This window comes from Euprymna scolopes, chromosome 16, assembly GCF_053919585.1.
Source record: "Euprymna scolopes isolate OS-2025 chromosome 16, ASM5391958v1, whole genome shotgun sequence".
NCBI lineage: Eukaryota > Metazoa > Mollusca > Cephalopoda > Sepiida > Sepiolidae > Euprymna > Euprymna scolopes.
The window spans coordinates 29,911,679-29,938,054 of NC_136497.1; the positions used below are offsets into that span (position 1 = coordinate 29,911,679).

Sequence of the window (26,376 nt, forward strand, 5' to 3'; positions counted from 1 at the left end):
AAGGCTAGCCTTGCTTTCAGGTGCATAGGCTTCAATAAGGGAGTCTTTCTCGGACGACATGCTTTTAAACCAGCTCTCTTCAAAACTCTACCAACTGTATGTCGAGATACATTCACTCCAGAGGTGCTCTGTTCATCAACAATCTCTCCAACAGAGATCCTTGGGTTTTGTTTTACTTGTCGAACAATTTTCCGTTCATCTCTTGGGGAAAGAATCCTTTTTCTCCCTCTACCCTCTAAACTCATAACGTGGCCTTGCGATTTGAACTTGTTTATTATGGCTCTAACAGTGGATTTGGGAAGGTTTAGCTTCTTTGAAATCTTATCATAGCCCTCCCCATTGGTATGGCATGCTACAACAAGCTTCCTGACGTCTTCGCTGTGTTCCTTAGTTTTAACCATGGCGATTGAACATTATAATTTAGTCACTTATAATAGTTTAAATAAATCGCTATCTAAAAATTATCTGAAAAAAATTATTCACTAAATTAGCGTTAAACAAGCATAATATGGCTATAAAAAAGTTCAGAAAGCACGTAAACCGGAAATTGATTGATATTATACTGATACTAAAAGAAAAACAAAGCCGTGCCAATAATTTTGAACAAGGGTTTTTTGCAATTATGTTTGTTGTTCCTTTGTTATTTATTTTTTCTAAAATCCGATTGCTGCATCGGAAAGGCCAGTTAAAAATACATAATATACTTTGTTATTTTCTTTAATTTAATCCCTTTTTTAGAATTTATTAGACAAAATTTAACTTTTATTTTACCGTGCCAATAAATATGATCATCACTGTATATATTTACTTTTATTTTTGTTTTGTATTTTTAAAACTATGCTGTTTTGTTTTTAACCAAGTATTAATAATATTTTATATTTATTAAATAGGATGTTTAAGAGTAATTTACTTGATGAATTAGTTCTTAACCAAATTGCTTTCTAACTATAACTAATTTTATTACAGTAATATTGTTTTAATCTCTCAAATTATTGGATGTAATTAGTTTCCAAAACATTGAATCCTTTAATACATGATGTGTTAAGAATTTTACATACTTCTAAGTGAAAATACTATTCAGGAAAAAGTCTTTGTTACTTTCCATTCATTATAATGATTGAAAGAAAAGAAGTATCCATGCTACATGTTTTTTTTTTTTTTTTTTTTTTTGCTGGAATAAGTATTGTCAGAAAGAAACTTTACGAAAATGAAATACAGTGATACCTCAGTTGTCGAACAACTCGGTGTTCCAATCAAAAGTTAGAGATTTTCTTATCTCTGAAGTTGAACAAAATTTCAGAGTTCGAACTGCCAGCTTCACTTCAAATGTAAACAAGCAGCGGTATTCCTCAATGGAATGCTGTAATTTATACTGGTTGTGATACTTTTGAAGTGTAGTGTGATGACCCAACCCTACTCCGACGATGTTGTCACATGAGTCTGAATTTTTTGATGAGTTCTATTTAGAACTGTGTCATCACAACCCCTTTGACAGTCTAGACGGTGTCTGAGTTATTTTTAGCACATCAGTGTGGCACCAGAATCACGCAATTCAATTGGTCAACCCCTTTTTTGCGTGGGACGACAAAGGACCTTGAGGTGTCCAAAAAAAAAATCGGTTGAGCAACTTTAGTAACAAAGAAGAAATGGACATTCTTTTACCATTGGATAAAAAGAAAGAAAAGAGAAATAGAAGCAGTAAAGCGAGTGCAAAACTGTGAACAATGATCGAATTTAAAAAGGAACTGATAGAGAAATTTGAAAGAGGAATACACGTGTCAGCGCTTGTAAAGGGTATGAAATGGCAGAGCAATTAAATGTATAAAAAACTCAAAGTTTACAGATAAAAAGGGACTTTTAAACTCTGAAACCAATTCTATTTCAGTTAATTTAAAAGGGAAATATCGTTTCAGGTTTTGAACATTTTGGTGTTCAAACAAACATCTTGAACAAATTATAGTCGAGTACCAAAGTACCTCTGTATTCCAATAGCCATAAATAAATAAACAAAACAAAATTAGGCTTATGCAAGTCCATTGTTGCTATATCAGACCGATTGCTATTCAGGTCTGACGCTGAAAAAATGCAAGATAACTCGAGATAGTGTATAATATATTTTAAGACAAATGCATACGTACACAAAATTTATTCTTAGAAAGACATTATAATGTCTTTTTACTAAAAATTGGTTTTAACGATGAGAAATGTATTGTTTTGCCATTTTCATTCATTTAAAGTGTCCTTTAGTTTTTATAAGAGCTTTTATGTGAATTATGAATTGTTTACATGTTAGCATCAAGTGATTCTTGTTCATATTCGACATTAACTATGAACCTTTTTAGGCATTATTTAATGTAATGAGGGCATTCAGTAATCTTTTTCTCAACTATGCTCCATACATAGTAGTCTAAAAGATTGAGATCTGGGAGGGTCATGTGATCATGTGATTTAAAAAGAAGAAAATTGTTTAAAAGTCTATAACCTCTGATGAAGCAATTTTTTTTTTAATGACATAAAATGACTATTTCCCATCACATAAGACTTGTATCCGATATCTTTGTAGATAGCAGTTCACAGTTTTCCTTCTGAGACAGTGTTCTTCTGTAATCGATCTAATTGATCTCCTAGGATTACCACCAATGGTGTGCTGAACTTATTGAATAGATTCAAGCATTCTAATGCTATCAGTGTGCCTAGAATGTCTTAGACATTTTTATAATCATTATAGTGTTTCATCTTTTATTGTGCAAGAACTTTGTAAATTAAAAATCAAACAACTTTTAAATGCAGTTTTATTTCTAAATTGTTGTATTAAGTTTTTTTATAGTCATGATAATGGTGTACCCCTTCATTTGCATAATTTGATGATTCTGAAATATAAAGTTAAATAATATCTCTGCTATTGCTAAAATAGCATACATCTTCAAATAACTTGCCCTGATTATATTTATTTATTTATAAGTAAGATGTGTGTATGTGTATGTCTATATAATAAAGTAAACCCTATTTTTTTGTCTGCTACAGACACAATAGGTTTTAAACATAACTGCTCTGTTGATCAATTTTATATAATTGTGCATGTGTAATTTTATATTTTTTAAGGTGGAAGTTATGACCAGAGTGCTTATCTATGTATCTTGTATTTTTTTTAAATCCATAACACTTTGCATTAGTTTTTTTTTAATTTTTTATTTTTTCATTAATACCTGTGGTTTCTGATGGCATTTTATCTAAAGACAAAAGTTTCTTCCCAATGTAAGAATGTATTTTCAAATCTTTCTATTTTATCTTTTGACTCTTTGCTAAATCATATTCAAAATTGAATTTCCTTTGAAATATTCTATAATTTTGCTACTCATCTTATCGCCTGTTTTAGTATTCTCAATGTTGTAACTTTAGATAGATATGTCTGTGGATTGAATATGATCTCTAATGGTCTATGATTACTTTTCAAAAGAAATTTTGGTACTTGTGCATCTGTTATTGTGCTGAAATAATGGCGTTATTTAGAAACCCATTCTTAACATAGAGAGGGAAGGGTGTTTTGTAACTATTCTGTACTTTCATCTAATAGTTTAATAAACAAAAATATTGTAAAAATTGAATTTAACTTGAAAATACCACAAAAAATATATAGAGCTGTAACATAGATGCACAAGTATTGAAATTTCTTTCCAATTAGAAACGAATAAACTCTATTTGTTACTAATGCAATAGCAAATGCTTTCATCCCTGTTTAAATAATTTACTGTGTCTTAGTTTTCTTGATATTTTTTTGTGATCATATTCCAGATATTGAATGTTTGCTTGTACCGGTAGTTAATGTAATGTCCTTTTTAGGATGAAAAATTTTAACTATAATTTTCTTTGCCATAATTAATTCTAATCTATCAAAAAAAAACAAAAAAAACTTTTGTTGTTCCTCTGACCAGATGAATGCAACATCCTTTTTTTTATGCTTTAGAAAAGATCATCTGCAGAAATTTACCAATTCTTCAAAAGATTAAATTTCTTTTGTATTTGTTGCTGTAGATATTGTTAGTATTTTTTATATTAAAGCCTGGTTTGGTGATATATTTTATTTTGAAACAGAATGCCCTAAAAATTATATTAACTATTAGGATGCAATCCTCTATCTACAGAAGTAAAATATGTTCGAAGATATTATTGTCACCATCCACCTGACAAACTCCTTAACCCTTGTCCTTCAGTGGCTTTTTTTCTTGATAAGTGTTAATTCCTTAGTGCAAAAAACAATGTTCAGGATAGTCTGTTCATTGAAGCTTAAACAGAAATGAAAATCATTAAGCAGCTGAAGAGCAACATATATAGCAATGGATAATCCTATCACTAAAACCATGGCATTGCTCAACCCTATTGAATAATCTGACCTACTTAATACTGCTGGATTCTTGAACTCTTTATGGTTGCAAAATATTTAAAAAATTTTTTAGGTCATCAGAAATAACATACATTTTTTTTTCAATTTGTGTTGGTTCAGTCCTATCTTGTTGAAATTTAAAAAAAAAGTATTAGAAAGATTTACATTGGAAAACAAATAGCAAATCAGACAATTCCTGCATTCTGAAATGAATTCAGAAAGAATCTTCCATTCAAAATAAAAGTCAATGATAGGTGGTTTTTTTTTCTTCAGATCATCAGAAATATGAGAAAACTAAATTGCTAACATAATGATTCTATATGAATATTAGTGCAGAGGTTACTGAAACATTTTTCTTAATTTTTATGGGCAGTGCACACAACACACACACACACACACACACACATATATATGACAGAGAGACAGAAAAGAAATGAAAATTGAAGTTGAAATTTACAATCAAATTTATTGTTCGACTGGATACTCCAAAAAACAATTTACATCTCTATAGTGTGTGTATTGAGCTTTTTATATTTGGTTGGGATTTATATATATATATACTAGCAAAAGTACCCGTCGTTGACTGGGTTCAAAAACAGCCTACAGAAAATGGACTCTGATTTATGAAAGTATGATAGGTTATGAAAAGGAAGGGTTGTAAAGAGATAGCTTCGAATTTTGGGGTATCAAAACCAAAGCAAAATATGATGAAAGTAAAAATAAAATAGATAAACCCCATAATTTATTATACCATACCTGTTCACACTGAAACACTTATCACAATATTCTGTGGATCTATATTAAAAAACCTTGTTAAACTTTGTGATATATTTCCATTCTATAGAGGTCAGGCATAAACGAACACCCCATAATTTTATTATACCATATTTCTTCAAACTGAAACATAATTATCAAAGTATACTTACGCAGATAGATATGAAAAGTCTTTATTAAAGTTTGTGCCTATTTCCATTCTATGGAGGCCAGGTGTGAACGCAGACTCCACAATTTTATTATACCATCCCTATTAAAGTTAAAACATACTTATCAAAGTATTATTATGTACATCTATATCAAAAACACTTGTAAACGTTTTTTTTAAATTTTTTATTTCCATACTTTGCGGACCAGGCGCGAACGCAAACCCACAATTTTAATGAGCCACCGTTCTGCCAGATCAAACATACCCATTCCTGTGCCTCGATACATCTATCATTATATGTAATCAGTTTTTTAAAATAGTCAACCATATAGGAGCCTATTCATGACCACACACACACACACACAGACATTCAGCTTTATATTATATAATATATATATATACTGGTATTTATATTAGATTGAAGTTTACCATTGCTTATATCAGGTAAACACTGCATATTTTTTAATTTCATTATATATATATATATATATATATATATATATATATGAAAAAAATAATATTTTCTCATGTTTTTCCTTATAAGGAAAATGGATTCCATACTGTTCATTGTCAACGTGTTTTTTATTCAATACATCTGACGAAAGGCTGTTCTTGTGAAAATTTTCAAATGACATAAGGTTTGAATTTGTCCGAATAGTCTTGAAACAATTGTAACTAACGATGAAATACACTATTTGTTGCTATCAATCTATTCCTTGATGTCTTGATTTTGTTAAAACAATATATGAATGCTCAATTATGAATTATGATAATTTTGTAGCTTACAGTTTAAGTCCTCTCATTTTGACTTAAAACTTATTGGTATATGAACGATTACCGAATTTTCAATGATATACACCCAGTAAAATTCGGAATACTATAAATAAGACTATATATATATATATATATATATATATATATATATATATATATATATAATCCACAGATAACTGTTTTATTGTTTGACTCCTCAGTGTAGCTATACATAGCCAGTGTATATATGATGATATTAATTACTCCAATGACTGGTCACATCAAATGTGATTAGCAACCAAGAACTTTATCCATTGCATCAAGTTTAACAAACTGCTTGCATACGCACACATATACATGTCTATGCTATTTTGTAATTATTGTTCTTGAAAACAGTTATGCTTTAAATTATGTGCATGGCATTTTTAATCCATTTTCAAAATGTTTTTATAGCTTTATTTTTCATTTTTCTTTCCCTTCATTGCAGGAGTGTTTACTACAAATAGATTTACTAAACGTAATATGAAGCCGTTTTCATGGACGTGTCCTTAGCCTTCTTACATCATTAACATTGTCTCTGTTTATCGTACACATACATCCCCCTCCCCCCCACCTTCTTTCTGTATTTCATGCACTTGTAGCCACAAATAAACGAGTGTTTTGTCCTGTTGAAGTATTTAATATCCAGGTCATTTCATTGCTGTCACACGTTTGCTTAAAGGTTTCCAAGTTTTTTTGTTTCTTTCTTTTCATTTTATTTACCATCAGTTAATTTTATTCTTGTTTTGCTTGAATCTTGTTTTGTAAGACGCGTGTCATTTTACAAATGTGCGCGCACACACATACATTCGCAAAAACGATTATGTTTACATATAAAGTAAATTTGTCTGTATGTCTATGGATATGAGTTTTAAACGGTTGATCAAAAAAAAAAAAAATGAATAAAAAAACTCAAGCCAGATTCTAAAGCAGAAGGTTCCTGCAATTATTTTTACCTATTTTAAAATAATACTGGAAGGCCAACCAGTGAGTAATGAATGAGAAGCCCTCTTTGCTTCTGCTCCCAACCCTACACTTTACAATTTTTATAATAATTTTCCAGTCTTCTCTGTCTTTACTTCATCCTTTTATAGTCTCGTCCTCTTATGCTGTTGCTCCTATTCTTCCTATTCCCCACTGCCACTACTTCTTCCATGGTGCTACTAGATCAGGCTGTCTGAAGATAATGATTTCTTTACTTGAAATGTACCAAACTGTTATTGTTTCCTTTCCCTTTGCAAAATTCGATCATGTTCTGCAAAGTCGAAAACAAAAACAATTTTCTTTATCAAAACAACCAAACCAAATATAAATAAATATTTGAAGATATAAAGAACTTGAAGCAAAAAAACCTTTTTTTTTTCAAAATTACTTGGTTCTGCATTAAATAACCTGAAAAGTGTTTATGGACCATAAAACAAAACAACCAAACTACTATTACTCCTTTATTCTCTTATTTCCATCACTTCTCATTTATCAGAGATTATCAAAGTTTTAGTATTATACAGATAAATATCTAGACTAAAGGTGAGCAATTTTCCCAATGCACAATCTCAGAAATGCTGACAAATATTGAGAACTGGACTGATATATATATATATATATATATATATATATATATATATATATATACACATTGTTCTTTCTCATGTCATATTATTCTTTTTAAAAACAGTTAAGCCACAATTGAAATAATACAATAAAAATACATAAACATAAAAATATTATTCAATAAATATAAGTAAAAATATTTCTGTAGGGTTTGTTAAGTTCAATCTTGTAAATGTTTTGTTTGCTGCACCTTTCCCAGACAGGCCAGTCACACTACACTCCATCTCTGGTGTTTCTTTTTTTCTCTGTTCAAGGACGCAACAGAAAATAAAATCTTATACCAAGATCAAACACAAATTTTCTTGATTTTTTTTTTTATAAAAGATCCATTGAGGGTATTAATTTTGTTATAGGGGTGTTACAATAATGTAGGGGTCTGTACTCACACTGGACTTTATACTGTAACAAGATTTAATTCAATTTTTCTAGGGTAAGATTTTATGAGGAATCTAATCAAAGTATGTTTTTTTTACAGTCATAACTGAAACATGTTTTGCAAATGAGTAGTCAAATTATGTTTGTATAAATGAAATTCTTTATTACAAGTAAGTAGCTCTATTTACTATTGAACACTATTATATACACACAGTAAAGATTTTCTGTGTTTTTACTTTGTGGATTACATGGGTTACAATGTCTATATATATATATATATATATATATATATATATATATATATATATATATATATATATGACTTCCTAAATAAACATGCAATGTGAATTCTTCTATAGGGTTTTTTCCGACATTATATGGTCAATGGTCATATGTATTTCTTTCTAAGAAAATTTTTTTTTTTTTTTTTTCTGACGAGTACACCAAAAAAATTAAATATTGGCATATAAATATTGATTGTTTCTACATCACAAAACAGGTCTGTAAAATGTACCGAAGGTTTGATATGCTGAAAGACATGATTGATAAATAAATAAAACCCTGGAATTTGGAATGTAGTTATATTGTTATTCATTTGTATACGCTCTATTGTTATATTTAACATAGTTTCTAAATTAAAAGGATTGGTATACACAAAGGCTGAAATATAACTGAAAAAACATATTTTCCCTCAATTATGATAAAAAGATTTAAGAAAAACTATTTAGAAATATATATATGATGAGATTAATCGAAATAATATTCCAGTGAGATGGAGAGATGAAAAGGGAAGAAACCAGTTAAATGTTCAACATTTTGTCTTTGTTTCAAGTCTTCCTCAGGATGATTAAATTGCTATAATATTATGAGATGACTAATTTTTATGCTTTCTGGTTCAAATGAACAGCTACAGCAGGAATTGGAATACACTCTACTAAAGCCTGATTGTCACAGCTGGTAAATTTAAAAATGCAATTTGGATGTGAGGACACTTCAGGAGAATGATATGCAATAAAATTCTGTTTTAAACTTAGGAAAAAATTCCCCAGAAATGTATGGAATGCTTCAGACTGCTTTTGAACTATCTTGCATGAATTGAGCATGAGTTTTTGAGTGGCATAAGAGATTCAAGGAAGATAGGGAGTCTGTGAGGTATGGTAAGAGGTGTGGGAGAATTAAGGAAATCAGAACACCAGAGTTGATTTGCTAAACAATTTCATGGATAAGGACTGTCGTGTGTCTTTAGAGACAATAAGTGTACAGTTTGATGTCAGTGTGGGAACTGTTACACAATTATTCATGAGGAACTGAAGATGCGGAAAATTTGTGCAAATGCACAAATCCACAACTCCATCCTTGTCACAGACTATTTGACCAAGATGGGCATCAAGACAGTTCCTCACCACCCCTATAGTAAAGACCTTCCTCCCTGTGACTTTTGCTTTGGTTATTGTTAGCTCCAAGAAAACCTTAAAGGCTGTCATTATGAGACAATTGAAGAGATGAAAGAGGCTGTAGGAGGCGTCATTGATACGCTCATATAAAAGGACTTCCATGGGGCCTTCTAGAAGTTGTTAGAATGGAGCAAGTGCAGCCCGAGGAGATTACTTCAAAGGAGACTAGATTTTCATCTGTGTACTGTCAATAAAAGTGCCCATATGAAAAAGTCTGGAATCTTATTGAAGGCACCTCTTACATATATATATATATATATATATATATATATATATATAAAATTCTAAATATTTTTTTCTCGATTTTTTTTTTAATTTTTTTTCTCGATTACCATAACAATCAGTATAATGTGTGCGCATATTTTCACAAAACTATGAATGCACTTGGGGTAGAGGGGCATACATTACATGAATAGATCTTTGTGGGTATTTTTTTTATTGCATCTTTGTCTCATAATTGAGTGAAAATAGTGATTTGATAAACTTGTGATATTATCATCTACATTTTTCACTTGTGCTATTTTTTCCTATTCATCCACTCGTGCTGTTATCTAAATTAAGTGTTTTTATCTACATTCATTATGATCTCTAGATTTTAGTTTTACTGGTTGTTTAAAAGAAAAACAAATATTTATCAGTTGATCATTAGAAACTAACAATGGAACATTGTTTTTAAATAAACAAAACAAAGAAGACAATTTTTGGAGTACAATTAGTTTTAGAGTAAAAAAAAACATTGGCTCAAATTTTTTGAATATTGATTCAGATACCTCAAAAAGTTCTGATTAATTGTTCCAATACTATACACACACACACACACACACACACACACACACACACACACACACACACATATTTGCTTCTGATACGTTTGAACAGAAAGCACTAGCTAAATACTAATACAGAATAATGTTTCCTCCACCAGTGTGATGTGGAGTGATATTTTTTAAATATAATTATCATCGACATGTTTTGTCATTATACTACTCAACAGTGTGGTTGAATCTAGCAAGCTTGAAAACCAGACACCAAAGTTTGGAACATTAAGTTCCTTCAGTGAGCCAATCTCTATTAGTATGAAGTGTATCATTATTTTTGTATCATTTGTTTGTTTTGTCTGCAATACATTTGAATGGAAACAATACCTAAATAATAGTTGGGAATAATTTTTCCCTCACAAATGCGATGCCCCCTCTCCATCTCCTGTGTGTATATATATATATATATATATATATATATATATATATATATATATATATTTAATTAAATTTTACTATATGAATTTACTTACTTACTTACTTTTTTTTTTTTTTTTGGTTTCCTGAAATTACAGATACCGGCCATCTTCTCCCCTTAAATAATTTTTTATTATTTTATTTTATTTTATTTTATATTTTATTATATTTTATTTATTTATTTATTTATTCTTTATCTTATATTTATTTATTATATATTTATTTATTTATTTTATTTTCCTTTTTTATTTTCCTTTTAGTGTCGTTTAACAACTCTTGCTGACATTTTTTTAAGTGATGATCTGTACATTTCAGTTGACCTATATTATTTTGCCCTATATATATTTTCGCGCCTTTAACATTTCCTGTCTGGGTTATTTTGACTTTTGTTTCCCTTTATTTTATATTTAACTTTATCATTTTTTTTTCCTCTCCTTTCTCTTCCCAGATCTTTTTTATTTATAGTTATGTCTCGGAAGTAGAGTGAAAAGCACATCTTATTTTTCTTTTATTAATATTATTTTTTTCCTTGTACACATTTTTGTGAATTATTCCATGGATTTCTGCCATTGGATTATTATGAACCATCTTCTTCCAATTACGGGATTTCTTTGGATTTTACTTGTACAAATGGAAATTCTTTTAACTTTCTTGAAGTTTTACATTTGGATTTTACCGTCACTGGATTTTTTATCTTCCACCAGACTATCCATTCATGTGTAATCACCTTTTTCTTTATCATATTCCCTCTGCTTAACTTATTTTGTTTTCAAGTAAGATCTTTGACTTACTTGTTGTTTCATCAAATACTTCTGCATGCAAAATCCGATCCCGCATTTTGCTAATTCCTACCCTCTGATGAGAAGGAGAGTATTTCTTCGAAACTCCGCGGATTAAGGACTATCCATTTATCTAGTGTTTCCTTTTCAGATTAAATATGTTTTTAAATCATTTCAAAGTGTTTTTTAACATATTTTATTAACTGTTTGCTCATATATATATATATATATATATATACATATATACACAGGAGATGGAGAGGGGGCATCGCATTTGTGAGGGGAAAAATTATTCCCAACTATTATTTAGGTATTGTTTCCATATATATATATATATATATGACTTAAAAAATTGTGGAGCTTATTATCTTGCTCCTTGCATACACAGTGAATAAGGTTACAAAAGAAGTATGTTATCCATTAAAACTGCATGATCCGCAACTCATTGGATTAGTATAAAATTGTCACTACAACCTTGTGTTTAACTTTGCCCTGGTGGAGAGGCACCTTTTTCTTATATATATATATATATACACACACACAAGTTATGTTTTTATGTCATTACTTCGCTGAGTTATAATGCCTAGCACCAACTCTGAGACACTTGTTGCAATGAAATGAACGTTCTCATGCCATCCAGTCCCTCATTTTAAGGTCATACTTTTTAATTTATGGCCACTTCCATAAAAAATGGTTTCTTTGACATTATTGTTGACCTTCATGATCTTCAGAATTGACCTTCTTTACATAACCTCTGACATTCATGTCAAACTTAAAGTTCCTCGAGGATCATGCAACTAAATCTTTTAATAAAATTATTCTGACTAATTATGAAGTTTTCTGAAATTGTAATTCACAGACATTGAAAAAATGTGAAACTATTGCCAAACCTATCCCACGGATGCATTCATGTGTTTTTTTCTGCTTTTGAAAATGATAAATTCCGGACATGTTATTTTTAAGTGTGAAGAATCGTCCTGAATAAATAGCATTTAAGTTGATAAATTAAATTTTGAATATGATTAGCCAATTTTCATTTGTTATGGTGGTGCTATGTTTCTGGCAATAAACTAATATACATTGCTGCAATTGATTAAAAAAATATACTTGATTTGTTTAGCAGTTTCTTAATGTCAGGACATCCTTAAATAAACACCTAAAATGAAAAAGCCAAGATAAATAACTTTTATTCTATTAATAATAGTTAACATTCTTTATTTGCTTCTTTGGCGTAGATGCTGAACTTAACAAAAAAAGGTAAGGTTAAAGACCACAGAAAATATTTACAAAACAAATTTGAACCTAAGAGAGCTGGGCAGTTCTGTATTGATAGAGCTAGTATATTATATTAAAAATTGCATCAACCATAAGCATATTCAAAATGAAAACATTTGTGTTTTCGCCTATTATAACTCTTGAAATTATCACATTTAAAAAAAATTTTTTTTTGTTATTATTGTATAAAGTTTAAGATTTCTTAAATTGTTCCACATGATTTGGCTAGAACTGTGTAGAATACACTGTATGTCATATGATCTTAACAATTTACAAAGTCATAAAACATTTAGAACATTTCCACCAATATCTCCTACGTTCCATCTTGTTGAGACAATAATTCTCATGGTGCTACTTAGGTGCTCTGGTTACATAAGAATTAATGATCAGCAAATTCCAAACCAGATCTTATTGGCTGATCAAGTCATAGAAATAGACAATGTCCAAATATATATGCATGTAAAGACTTGCTGAAGAGAAGTGTGATATCTCTCGAACTGAATTCATTGAAAAAGCAAGGGGGTCAAACGGCATGGTATACTATCACAAAATATCAGCAAATAACTTGAAAAGTGAGTTGCAACAAAGCTAATGTGACTCTAGAATGTTCTCATAAGACAGAACTAGCTCATATGGCATAGAGTACCAATGACCTCCTTTGCCATTTTGGCTAGGAGCAAAGTGTAGTATCTGTTCTAATTCTACATTTTAATTTCTCTATCTTGAGTCAGTAAAGAAATTCTAAATTGAAGCACTTTTTTTTTTTGGTCCAAATCCAAAGTATCTCTTTTTGGGGAAATTGATTTTTCCATATTAGAAACCGACCTTGTTTAATTCTACTCTTCGCTAGGAGGCAAGTAAACAGTGATGAAGACTACCAGTGTTCTGCTTGCCTACATTTATGTACTTGAACTATTGGTGCAGTTGGTGTTTTTACCTTGGAACAAAAATCAACAGCGTCTAGGCCATTTCTGAAATAGCCTTTTCCCTGTTGAGTACTAAGATATTCAGCTTCACAAGCTTTGCCTTCTCTCATTGCAAAGGGGTTAGTTTATTGCTAATCATCTGTTGATGGGACTGCTCAAGCATTTTGTACAGGTCACAGTGCTCCTCTTCATGGGTACTGGATTTTCAATCCCACTTTCGGACTCTTGTGTCCAATTTTCCCCACTGTGAAACTTAGATAATGTGTGTATATATATATATATATATATATATATATATATAAAAAGTGACTTTCCTATTGAATCTCAATGTATGAGATTCAGACAACTAAATTGTGCGAAATCCACAGCTGCTTTGTTGTAAAACCATAAAACCATTAACACTTTTTGGAACTACTGCTAAATTCTGTGCAAATGATTGCTACAAGACAGAACAAATAGTAGACGTCAGGTTTTACATCAGTTTTCCTCCAAGATTCATGTCTTAATGAAGACTGAGTCTGTATCTCTCCCAATGATTTTTAAAGGCACCCTCAGATATTAACATGGAAATTTCTACATCTCTGCACAATATATGCAGTGCCTAGTATTCCCAAATGGTCACTCATCTGGTACTCACCAGGTTCCTCATTGCTTAACTTTGGTAATCTAATGAGAACCAGTGTGTCAACATGGAATTATTGAGTCGCTCTTCAATATACTGCTGCAACTTATTTGAGATTGATAGACAATTATAATTTATTTATATGCTAAGAGAGTACCTGCCATTAATTTGTAGGTGCAAAATTTTACACACTTAAATTTTTTTGTTAAAAAAAGTGATGAAACAATTTTTAATATTAAGATAATGACTTGAGACTTTGTTTGTAAGCAAAATTACGTTGGATTTCTTAAATATTAAAAAGTAGTAAACATTGATAGATATTATTAAAAATATTGATAAATAGACTTTATGTATATCATTAGGTATTATCTCTACTGAGTCATCTGTACAAAGTTGAATATTGAATGAAGCAGAAAGTCCTAGCAGCATATGCTACGAAAACAGTTGGAAATAAGTCGTACACCATCCATTATGACTATGCAATTTCTACAGTTATGTACATAGAAAACAGAGCTATTAAATCTGTTATAGTAATATGGGATAAAGAAGCAACCTTAGAAATTAACGTCTCCGATGATTCTAGGTTAAACAGAACTAAGAGGAAGAATATAACGAAATACAAAGGTGTCTTATGTATGACATGAAAAGGAACTGGAACATTAGGAAGGTCTCTATCATTCTAGTAATTATAGGAGCACTTTTCAAAAAACTATTTGGTGAATATACCCAGTGAACCAAGTATAACAGATACAAACAATTGCACTTTAAGAAATGGTTAGAATCTTAAAAACATCTCTCAATTGGTATTTCTGAGATAGCAGACGATGTCTGGCATACGGTAAGATGCTTGATCCCTAGAGAAAACTTTTTTCAAAAATAGACACGCACACAGACCTATATGGGGGAGGGGACAAAATTATGTAACCATTTGAGATAAAGTAATACTTAAAGGAAACCATTACAATTTTTACAGACATGTAAATTTTGTGTATCAAGTTTTTTTCCTCTCATATACCAATATTTTGCAAGCACAGCTCAATTATAATGTGCTCGATCCATACTCGTTGGCACTGAATCACTGTAGCTACTCACACATCATGGTTTGTAATGATCCTGTCCAATATGTCCGGGGGAATTCTTTTGATCTCTATTCTAATATTATTCTTGAATGTAGCAATAGTTTGGGGATTGTTAACATTGAACCTATTTTTAGGTATTGCCATAGAAAATACTTCAAAGGCCCAGAGTTCTATTTATAACCTTAAGAAATCTAGTGGTGAGACCTAATTTAGAGGCTCTAGGAAATGTGATATTGCCTCTTAGTTACCAGTGCTCCCAGGTCCACTTTGACTCAAGGTGGTAATACCTGTTTGAGCATTTGGTGTTACCAGATTAGACTGTATGAAGATGCTGGCTTGTTGACAAAAAATGCATAAAATTGATTTTATTTTTTCTTTCCCTTTGCAAAACTTAATCATGTCCTGCAAAGTCAAAAACAAAAACAATTTTCCTCTACAAAGCAATCAAAGCAAACACTATGAATAAATATAATATATAAACAAATTGAAGCATAAAATCTTATTCAAAATTACTGGATTCAGCATTAAATTGCATGAAAAGGGTTGATATACAGTAAAAAACAAACAACCAACCAGAGACCCAGGTCTAGAAAATTTGCAGGTCAATTGTCGTCAATACAAAGATAAACCTATCTTCAGAGAATTAACAATCATTGTTGCTCCATCTTATTGATAATGCATGTTTATCTTCATGGTCACTTTTCATAGAAACAATAGCCATGATAAACTGGATTCATTTTTTTTAGCTACTTGTATATATATATATATATACATACACACACAACTGATGTAAATAAACAGTCTTATTATTAATTATGAAGACTGTTATTAACGAGTCTTGATCGACCTTGGCATGATGAGAGATCAGTTTATCTCTCCAATAAATCACTCGGTTAACACTGGAAACTGAAATCCCGAGGCTTTGAAGTGATTTGACGTTAAGTTCACCTTATGATTGACCTATAATCTGACTCCTTTGAAACTTTAATGCTTCTTTGGCTTGTGTCATATCCAGTGATTATATATAATAGATAAGCTGATATCTGTAACACAAAATGTATCAATTACTATAAAATATCAATGTTTCAAATTTTTGCTTTGGTTGGCTCTTGGTGTTGGCCGTCAACAAAGAAAGAAGATTATCATAGCAATAAATATTTTGCATTGGACTTCTGATCTGACAAAACGCAACAAAATTTACTGTTAAGCTGGTTGCAAACAAAATGAGGGAAAATCACCTGTGTTGTATGTAAATATAATGATTACAAACATTGACACTCTCGCAAAAATGAGATTTAAGATGGAAGCCTTTAAAAAAAAGGCTGAAAGAATAATCAAAACAAAGCTGATTGATGCTCTATTATAAGATTTTAACTTTTAACCATGAATGATGGAGGTAGAAAGCCAGTGTGAATCCTGCGCTGCAGAATAAACAAGAATATGACTATTTCAAATTTAAACGTGTATATTATATTTTTGTAGGGTGTATATATATATATATATATATATATATATATATATATATATATATATATATAAACAAATGATTAATAAAACATGTTAAAAGACATCTTGAAAAAGAGTTAAAAACATATTTAATTTTAAAAAGGAAGCAACTTTACTTGTAAATATTAACTCTTTAATATTTATAATATATTTTAGGTTTACCATTTTGATTACCTTAGTAAACTTATTGTAATTTTTATTTTATTTATATATATATATATATATATATATATATATATATATATATATATATATATATATATATATATTATTTATATAAACATTGTTTCACAAATGTAAATATGTTTCAATAATCATATTTGGTTTAACATCTGTTTTTATATGCTGCCATGCATTGGACAGCTTTAAAAAAATTGACTTTGGAAAATAATCTTTGGGTTTTTATTTATCCCTCTTTCTTTTAAGTCTATTTTTATCATCTCTCATGTTTTCCTCAGCCTTTCCCTCTAAACTGGACCTGCTATATCTACTGTTCTACATTTATTGACCCAAGAACTCTTATCCATTTTTTTCAATGTGCCCATACCATCAAAGTCTCCTGTTCACCACACATCTCTCTATACTGTCCAGATTTATACTCCTGCTGAAGTCATCAGATCTAAACCCATTTTCAGGACTCTCATTACAAATTCATCTTATCATTCTCATATCATTTCTCTCCTTGCAATGCATGTTCTCGACTCTTCACCGGCCAGGTTTCATTTTCATACATCACCATTGTGGACACATGCATGATAACCTCTTCCCCATGGTTGACGGTGATAATGCTTTGTTAGTTAATAATGACACATATTTTTTTTTTTTTAATTTCCTCCATCCTCTTAATTTTTGCAACCACAGCAGCAGTTGGTTCACTCTGTGTTCAGTGGTATTACTAAAGTAGCAAAACTTAACAACTCCATCCTTTGTAATTCAGAAATATTTTGTCTACTGACTTCTCTTTCATTTCTGTTGTCTTTCATTTCTTGCGCATAAACTGGTTATCTTCTTTCAATCCACCACTATTATATTGCATTTCTTGAGTTTAAAAGTACCACAAAATTTAAATTACACTCAACACTCTTTCCACAAACTGAGCAAAGGAACTTTTTTTTTTCTTTTAGCTTTTCAACATTACAACCACTGATCTTAATTTTGATATATTTCTGAATTTTTGAGATGAGGATTGATATTTTGGAACATTTGGACTACTATTTTCATCTTAAGTGTTCGTCAACATTTCAACCGATATAACCTCTGACCTTGTTCAGGTGTATCTTGTTGATATCTGTAATCTTCATGTCAAACTTTTCTGTTCTAAATTCAATGCAAATTCCTGAGTTTGATTGAAAGATTCCAGAATTTGACAAAATACACCTGAAGAAGGTCAGAAGTTATGTTGTCTGAAACGAGCGAATAACATTTAAGATGAGAACAGTAATCTGAATAATCCAACTAATACATAACTTTGCTCTTCGTAACATTCACTCGCAAATCCAAAAAGGCAAATAAAAATCAATATTTAATAAATATTTGCCTTTATTTGTTTTTAAGCATTCAGGTGTAAAGGTTAGATAAACGCTTTCATGAATCTTACTGTGTTTATTTAATAGTGTTCAAAAACATTTTGAGCTTTTTATTTTAGTATGTCTGTCTGTGTGCGGAATGGTCTCTACCAAACTATTGCAGCAATTTTCAAACTTTCTTCTCTATATCTCATTCTCTATCACACACGGTTATGTTTCCAACCCATTTCCAACCCATTTCCCTGACCAGCAAGAGCAACACGCATCACTTTAAGATCTGTTTCTGACCACAGTTCCTGATGATTGTTTTACGAATGCCCACAGCCCACTTGGGAATGCTGATCATGTAGTGATAATAGTTAAAATCACCCTAAACTCTAGAGCGAAAATGGAAGAGCCATTGCTCAAAACAACGAAATATTATAAAAAGGCTGACTGGGAAGCCATTAGGGATCTTATCAGAGACGCCTCATGGCGAAATATCTTTTCACTTCCTGCTGAACAGTGCACAAATGAGACCACTGAATGGTTCAAAACAGCAATTGAAGCACATGTCCCCACGCAGAAATTTTATACCAAGCCCCACTCTCCCCAATGGTTTACTTCCACATGTGCAGCTGCTATCGCGCAAAGGCAGCATGCATACCACAGATTTAACCGATATAAATCCAGTTCAAACAGACAGAAGTATATAGAAGCCAGAAGTAACTGTAAGAAAGAAATAGTGACAGCTAAGAGAGAATTTACTCAAACTACCCAAAAACGCATCGAAGCTCAGAAATTAGGAACCCGTGACTTCTGGAAAATCTACAACAGTGTAGTAAATAATGGGCAATCAACAATTCCCTCACTATCAAACAATCATGAGGTTGCTTGCACGGCAACCGACAATGCTAATCTGCTTGCTAGTCGGTTTGCCTCCAACTCCACACTAGACCCTGCTAACCACCTTCTCCCATACTTTCCTTTGCAGAGAAACGCTACACTTGACGATCTGAAAATCACCCCTTCTCAGGTGCATGCCATTATAAAAAATCTTGACACTGCAAAAGCATGTGGACCTGATCTCATCCCGGCTGTGCTATTAAAAAAGGAAAGGTCTTCATTTAGTCTGATGAAAAGATGTTCATGGTGGAGGCTGTGACGAATAAGCAAAACGATAGGGTTTATGCCAAAAGTTCAAAGGACTTGTCAGTCAACGCCATAACCGTGCTTCAGTCATGGTCTGGGCTGCTGTTGCATCCGGTGGGAACAAATCTCCGTTGATCGTGATTGAGGAAGGTGTGAAAGTCAATAGTCAAGTTTATGTTGGAGGAAAAGGTTCTACCATGGCTCACTGAATCATTTGGGGATGATTTCATCTTCACACAGAACGGTGCTCCAGCTCACACAGCGAATGTGACTCAACAGTGGTGCAAGGACCATTTCCCAGGCTTCTGGAACAAGCAAATGTGGCCACCATCAAGTCCAGATATCAACCCTATGGACTGGTCCATTTTAGAGAGCGACGTTTCGAGATGTTCCTACCCCAATTTGGACTCCCTGAAGGCAGCCCTTCATTCTGCTTGGGTCAAGGTGGACGAAGAAGTGGTGCGGCCTTCTTGCGTTTCAGTGGCAGCACATATCAAGCTAATGATCAAAGAAAAAGGCGGTCATTTTGAAATTTAATCTTTTGACTTTGTTTGGAATATACTTCTAAACAATAGTGATCAAGCATTTTCTCATTTTCCTTTCTAGTTTTAATTTTATTCAAGTTTTTCTATGGGTAAGCCTTTATGGGCCACCCTATATACTCCTATAAATTTGTTTTTTGTTTTGCGTGTTGATATTCATATTATAAACCCTTTTTTCTATTTATTTCAAAAGAAAATACAATTTTGTTATATATGGATCATGGAATTGTATTCACTAGCAAAAGATCTAGCTAATTTGCATATTCTTTTAAACATTCATTTTAACTAATTCCCTTTTAGTTTTTTTCGGCTTTCTTATGGAATGATCATCTTTAGTTAACTATTACATGTAATTATATTCATGCAGATATTCTACATGATTTATACTTGTGTAAAAGGTTATAGTAAACACAAACCTCTTTGTATATATATTTATGTATGTATATATATATATTTGTTTAAAAATTTTGCCTACCAAACTCCTCTGTAAGTTTTTGGTCTACAGACATGAAACTTAATATACAGGATATTTGAACCCATGCAAAACTTTATATTTGGGTTTTAGCTGTGCAAAAGTGTGAAAATTTTAAAAATGAAATTTACCAGGTGAAAGTCGAACAATAGCATTACGAATATGCATGTGTAACGTAATAGCTATTGGTTCATATTTTAATTTTTAGCCTTGCAGCAAAAGATCAGGCATTAACATGAAAGGAAAAACTAAATCGTATGCTAAATGTTTTGGTGTATAAGTCATTTTTTTTTTTTTTTAAAACTTTTTAAATCATTACTATATATTGGGTCCAATATAATATAATAATAAATACGAAATCTGCATTAATCAAAATATGATATTCAAGCGTATTTTATGACCAGACAATGCTGGGTAGCCTGCTAGTATATAATAAAAGAAGTATCAAATGTCAAAATGAGTGAATAAGGATAAAATCAAAAGAAAAACGCAAACTATCTAGTAATACAGCAATATTCAAATGTGATGATCAAATCCACCAAGCAATAAAGAAAAAATAGCAATGTTATACACAATCTAAGCAAAAGGTAGGCTCGGCCATTTCATTGGTAATTAATTTTATTTGGACTGTCGACTATTCAACCTCTAAGAGAATTGAATGCTGGGATACTAACTAAATCCACATATTACAGATTGAAAATATATATTAGTGATAAGACAATTCCAATATTTTTCTCAATTCTGATACAATTCCCGATTTCGATACAATTACCGATTCTAAATATTTTACAATAGATTTGTTATTTTTCCCAGTTACCGTAAAAACACATCTTAAATGTGCAGATATTTTCCTAAATGTAAAAATACACTTGTGGAGGATGTTCTCTTGATTTTAGTTTTACTGATAGTTTAAAATCAATAAATATTTACTATTTTATCATTATTACCTGCAATGGAAGGTTTTGCTTTAAATAAAATCAACTAAAAATAATAAAAAGAATTGTTTTGGCATCAGACAATAGGCACAATTTTTTTGATTCTGATAGCGATTCCGATACCCTCAAATGTTCCGATATTTCCGATTCCGATTAATCGTCCCAACACTAATATGTATACAATGAAAGAAAGAGTACGAAGGCAAAAGGGAGCAAACTATCGATCAACACAACAATAATCAAACACGCTGATGAAAATCCAAGGAGCTACAAAAAGCAGGCGTCTTCCATTTAGTAGATAACTTATTGTTACCATTTGAACTGTCGCCTATTAATTTATCTACTAATTAGCAAATGCTAAAAAAAAATCAACACTTGTGTATCATCACTAATATACTCTTTAATCGTAACTATTATTCCCAAAGATTTAAAATTGTTTTGTCCAAAAACATCAGGGTATCTGTTTATAGCTCTCTTTATCTGTCTATGAATCTCAAAAGTTTCTTCTCCTTGATTTCTTATTCTTGTCACAAGAGCAAACACCTTGTTTAAAATCCATGGTTCTTGTCAAGAATTCACTCTATATTAAAAGACAAAAATAAAGAAAAATGTATAGTGTAGGTGCCTATGATGAAAGGAAAATATTATATTCCAAAAATCATGTAAATTGATAAAGTTTTATTTTTAAAGGAGAAAATCAAATTTTATGTATATCAGAGTAGTGCTTATCTGTCTGCCATTTTGAAAAATCTCAAAAAGCAAGGTAGATAACTGAACAATAACTCAAAACTTGCTAGTTGTAAAGATTTATGTTGTAATGCCTATGAATTCCCATTATATAAATGCTAGTATTTTGGTCTGTCTACTCAAATACAGTAGGCAAAATTCTCCACCACGTGAGCTCAACCCAAAAGTAGCTTGCCCTTCTTTTCTCTCTCTCTCGTTTACGGACCCCATTTCAAAGTCTGCAAAGCTGTCTGATTAATCTTGAAAAAGTTCTTTCCAAAAATTATATCTTGAAAACAAAATAAAATCAAGTGCATTTTTTTTTCTTCCTTGCAACCTTTTTCTCACAGAAGAGATGTCGCAAGCCTATCTCTGCTCTATTGCTATTTTCATAGTAAGTGCTTGTCTGAACTCCAATCTATGGTTCCCCTCCCTTGTTAAACTTTTACAAAAAACACTCGACTAGCTAAAACTACTAAATATGATTTTCCCCGTTTTCTATCTGTGTCTAAATATAAATGCTGATTCCATGAACAAAGCTTCTTTCTCAGAACTTCTTGTCTTTGGAACACTGTTGTTGGCATGCTTCCCAGCTAAATACAACATGGTAGCTTTCAGATCTAATGAAAACTAGTTCCTGTTAAGTCATCCTCATAAATAATCAAATTCTACCTAATTTATACGATTAAAGATTACTTCACTACAATCTTACCTTCATTAATCTGTATCCTCGAGTGGCCTTCAGGCCTTGATAGTGCCCCCCCCCAAAAAAATTGTAAATTCATAAAAAATATAAATTTTCTGAAACAGAAATATCTTGATGTGGCCATTCAATTTGTACATTTTGTGAAAAAATGTCGGTTCAAATTGAAGTGTGACATTATGGATTTCATTTTTCGAACTCGCTTCCTCATCTTTGGTGTTTTTTCCACTACGTTTCGGCCGTATCATCCTTCGTTCTTCTTCAGGTGTATCTAGAACTTGGGAACTGTTTTTTTGGAATTTCGAACCCAACCCTTTATTGTTACGGGGGGTACCATGTTCTCGTTCCATTCAGGCCGTCCCTGCTGTTACCGCTTAATGATGTTGCTGCTGCGTCTATCGCTGTTGTTGCCATTGTGACACATGGCCGAGGCGACGAAGACGTTGGAACAGACATTGCAAATCTCCAAGGTGCTGAGTTCAATCCTGAGCGAAAGCAGTGGCAGTGACAACACAATGGCAGCGACAGCGATAGACGCAGCAGCAACAGCATTAAGCGGTAGCAGCAGGGACGGCCTGAATGGAATAAAAACATGGTACCCCTGTAGCAATAAAGGGTTTGGTTCGAAATTCCAGAAAAACATTTCCCGAGTTCGAGATACACCTGAAGAAGACCAAAGGATGATATGGCCGAAACGTAGTGGTAAAAACACCAAAGATGAGGAAGTGAGTCCAAAACGAAATCCATAATGAAATCACCTCATCCCAGAACTATAGACAAGAAGTGTGACAGTCGAAAGAAAATTCTATTTCAAATTTTAGCAAAACAGATCGAAAGAAAACTATTTCATATATTAGTATGACAGACAATAACATGACAGACCGTAGACTCGGCCTAACATAGAGATCTGTAGCAGTAATAATTACTGCAGCAACAGCAGCAGCTGCCATAAGCTTATATGAAATATTTGTAAACTTGGCGTTGATTGACACAAACACTTAATTTGGATTGCGATAAAATGAATCTCTTGTCTGAGTAGACCGCTGCTTCTCAAAGGTTATGTAAAGAAATGCACCAATACCTTTCAACCTCTTTAGCAGCAATGTCCAAGCTTTGTAACTAGTCCTCAGCTTAACCATGCACTCCTCTTAATTCGAAAATTGTAACCACCTTTAGCCTTGTCAACATGTAGACTTCACTCACCAACATGCAAAATGGTGATCTTTCAACATGTGGACTCTAAATACCATTTTGACGTACAGATTTACTTCCAAATAACAATATGAACTCTGCCAGCCTTTAAACTAACTTTTACCTTTATTTGTATCTATGGACTTTAGAATAGCTTTCCTTATCGTGGACACTTTGTACGATCTTCCCTATACAGACTCATGAATTTATAAAAGCTTCTCTTTTACTCACATCTTATCTATATATCTATAAAAGTGAACATGCCTGTGTCTGTGTCTGTGTACATTTCATTATGCAATGACCCTGTCAATTTTAAGTCTACAAACTCGAAATTTGATATGCACGGTACTGAGATTTGGAAAACTCTTTGTAATTCGTTTTCGGCCAGAAATTTGGCGATTAAGGGGTCAAAGTTCAACGATTTGACCTTTGAGAACTCTACCAAACTCCTCCGACAATTTGGGGTCTAAACACTTGAAATTTTAGATATAGGTTCCTTGGATATGGATCTAAATTAATAACTTGATTTGAGCCCAAAACAATAAATGTTAAGGGGTCATAATAGGCGTCAAAGTAAAAAAAAAATTGACCGCTTTTTTCTTTTTTTTTTTTTTTTTTTTTTTTTTTGCTCAACCTCTAAACACCCAAGCAACGCCAGGCTGAAATGCTAGTATTTAATAAAGATGACCTATATTGTCTTAATTTCTGCACACATAAAGGCACATTTAAAATCGAAAGAATATTTTCCCTCAAATTTTTGTGTTGCTTTATTGCTCGTTTCAGAAATGTTAATTATGATTATGTTCCTTGTTCATTTGTTTTTCCGCTTTATTTCCTTAATTATTTGTTGAACAGATGTTGAATCATTAAAGATTGGTGATTTTAATGTTGTTGAAGTGAAAGGTAAGACGATTTTTATTTCATAATACCATTACTAGTTGTTGTAATGTTTGCTTGTTTTATAAAAATAAAAGTTGAACAAACACACTGAAACATGGATGATGAGAGGCAAATCCTGCAAGCCAGGCAGCAATATTGTTAAGTCATTTTTTTATGCTTTTAAAATCTCTACAGATATTGTCAGTAGGTAAATAAATGTCTATCTAGAATGTCATTTTTTTTAATGAAAAATGACAAAATATGATCCCATATGCTCTTAAGTAAAAATTGTTAATTATTAGTAAAAACAATATACAGGATTATTTTGCAAACATTTTTAATAATCACATTTCTTTTTATCACAATATTTTTATATACAAAAATGTAATCACATCTTAAACTAGTCTTGATCTTTGTTTCATTAGTTTAAAATGTAAGGGAGATAACTCGGAAGGTAAGACGATTTTTATTTAAGCTTTTTACTAGTTCTAGCTATGCCTAAATAACTTATTTACTTTTTAAATATTTTTAACAGAATATATTTATTTTTCCTCCTCCTTCTCTCTCTCTCTCTATATATATATATATATATCCTTCTCCTAGATGTACTCTGATGTAAAAAACCTACTGTATATTCTGTCCTGTGGCAGTCATCTGCACTGATAAAGGTTAGCAGTAGTAAGACCAAAAAGTGTGGTTGGTTCTACACAAAAGCTTCGAGCCAAGATCAAAGTGTAGTATCTGTCTTCAGATGCTACACTTAAATTTCTTGTTCTCTCTCAGTGGAGAAGAAATCCTTCACGACTGAGACAATTTTTATTTTTGTTCCTTTTCTCCACATTAAAAAACGACCCTGGTGTCCAACTCTGTCCTGTGGGGAGGCATTGTAAATAGGAACTTTATTGATTCCCCAACAAAGGAGGGATTTGACCTAGTAATTCATTCCCTTTTTGTCCATACATCTGTTCGTTTGTTTGCACTTTTCTCAATACAATTTCATATTCTCACTTTCTTGTGCCACCCCTTCCCCATTCTGTCATTAAAGTCTTTCCAAGTTTTGTATCATAGATTCGTTGTTTTTCTTTGCATCATTGAGTGATTGAGTGTTTCTTTGGCTTTTTATTTATAAGGAAAATCTATCTACACTCTATGCCTCTCATTTATACAATTTATGAAACTTTGTCAAGCCATGCTCTTCAAATTCTTGTGCATGTGCTTTGGTGTTGGAAATGACAAAATTTTGTTGATTTACAGAAAAATGGCTAAAATTGAGTTGGTTAAAATTAACGTACGCTCGTCATTTGTCTGAATAGC

At 31.6% G+C, this 26,376-nt stretch overlaps 1 protein-coding gene across 2 annotated transcripts in view; it reads left to right on the forward strand.

Annotated features, from left to right (window-relative positions):
• The window catches only part of LOC145295916 (dynactin subunit 6-like), a 150,654-nt gene that overhangs the window by 104,102 nt on the left and 20,176 nt on the right, over positions 1–26,376 (forward strand). For both annotated transcript variants that reach the window (XM_080141687.1, XM_080141688.1), the window contains exon 5: positions 25,039–25,086. In XM_080141687.1, coding sequence (XP_079997813.1) covers positions 25,039–25,086 — 48 coding nt within the window. The remainder of the gene's footprint in view (positions 1–25,038; positions 25,087–26,376) is intronic.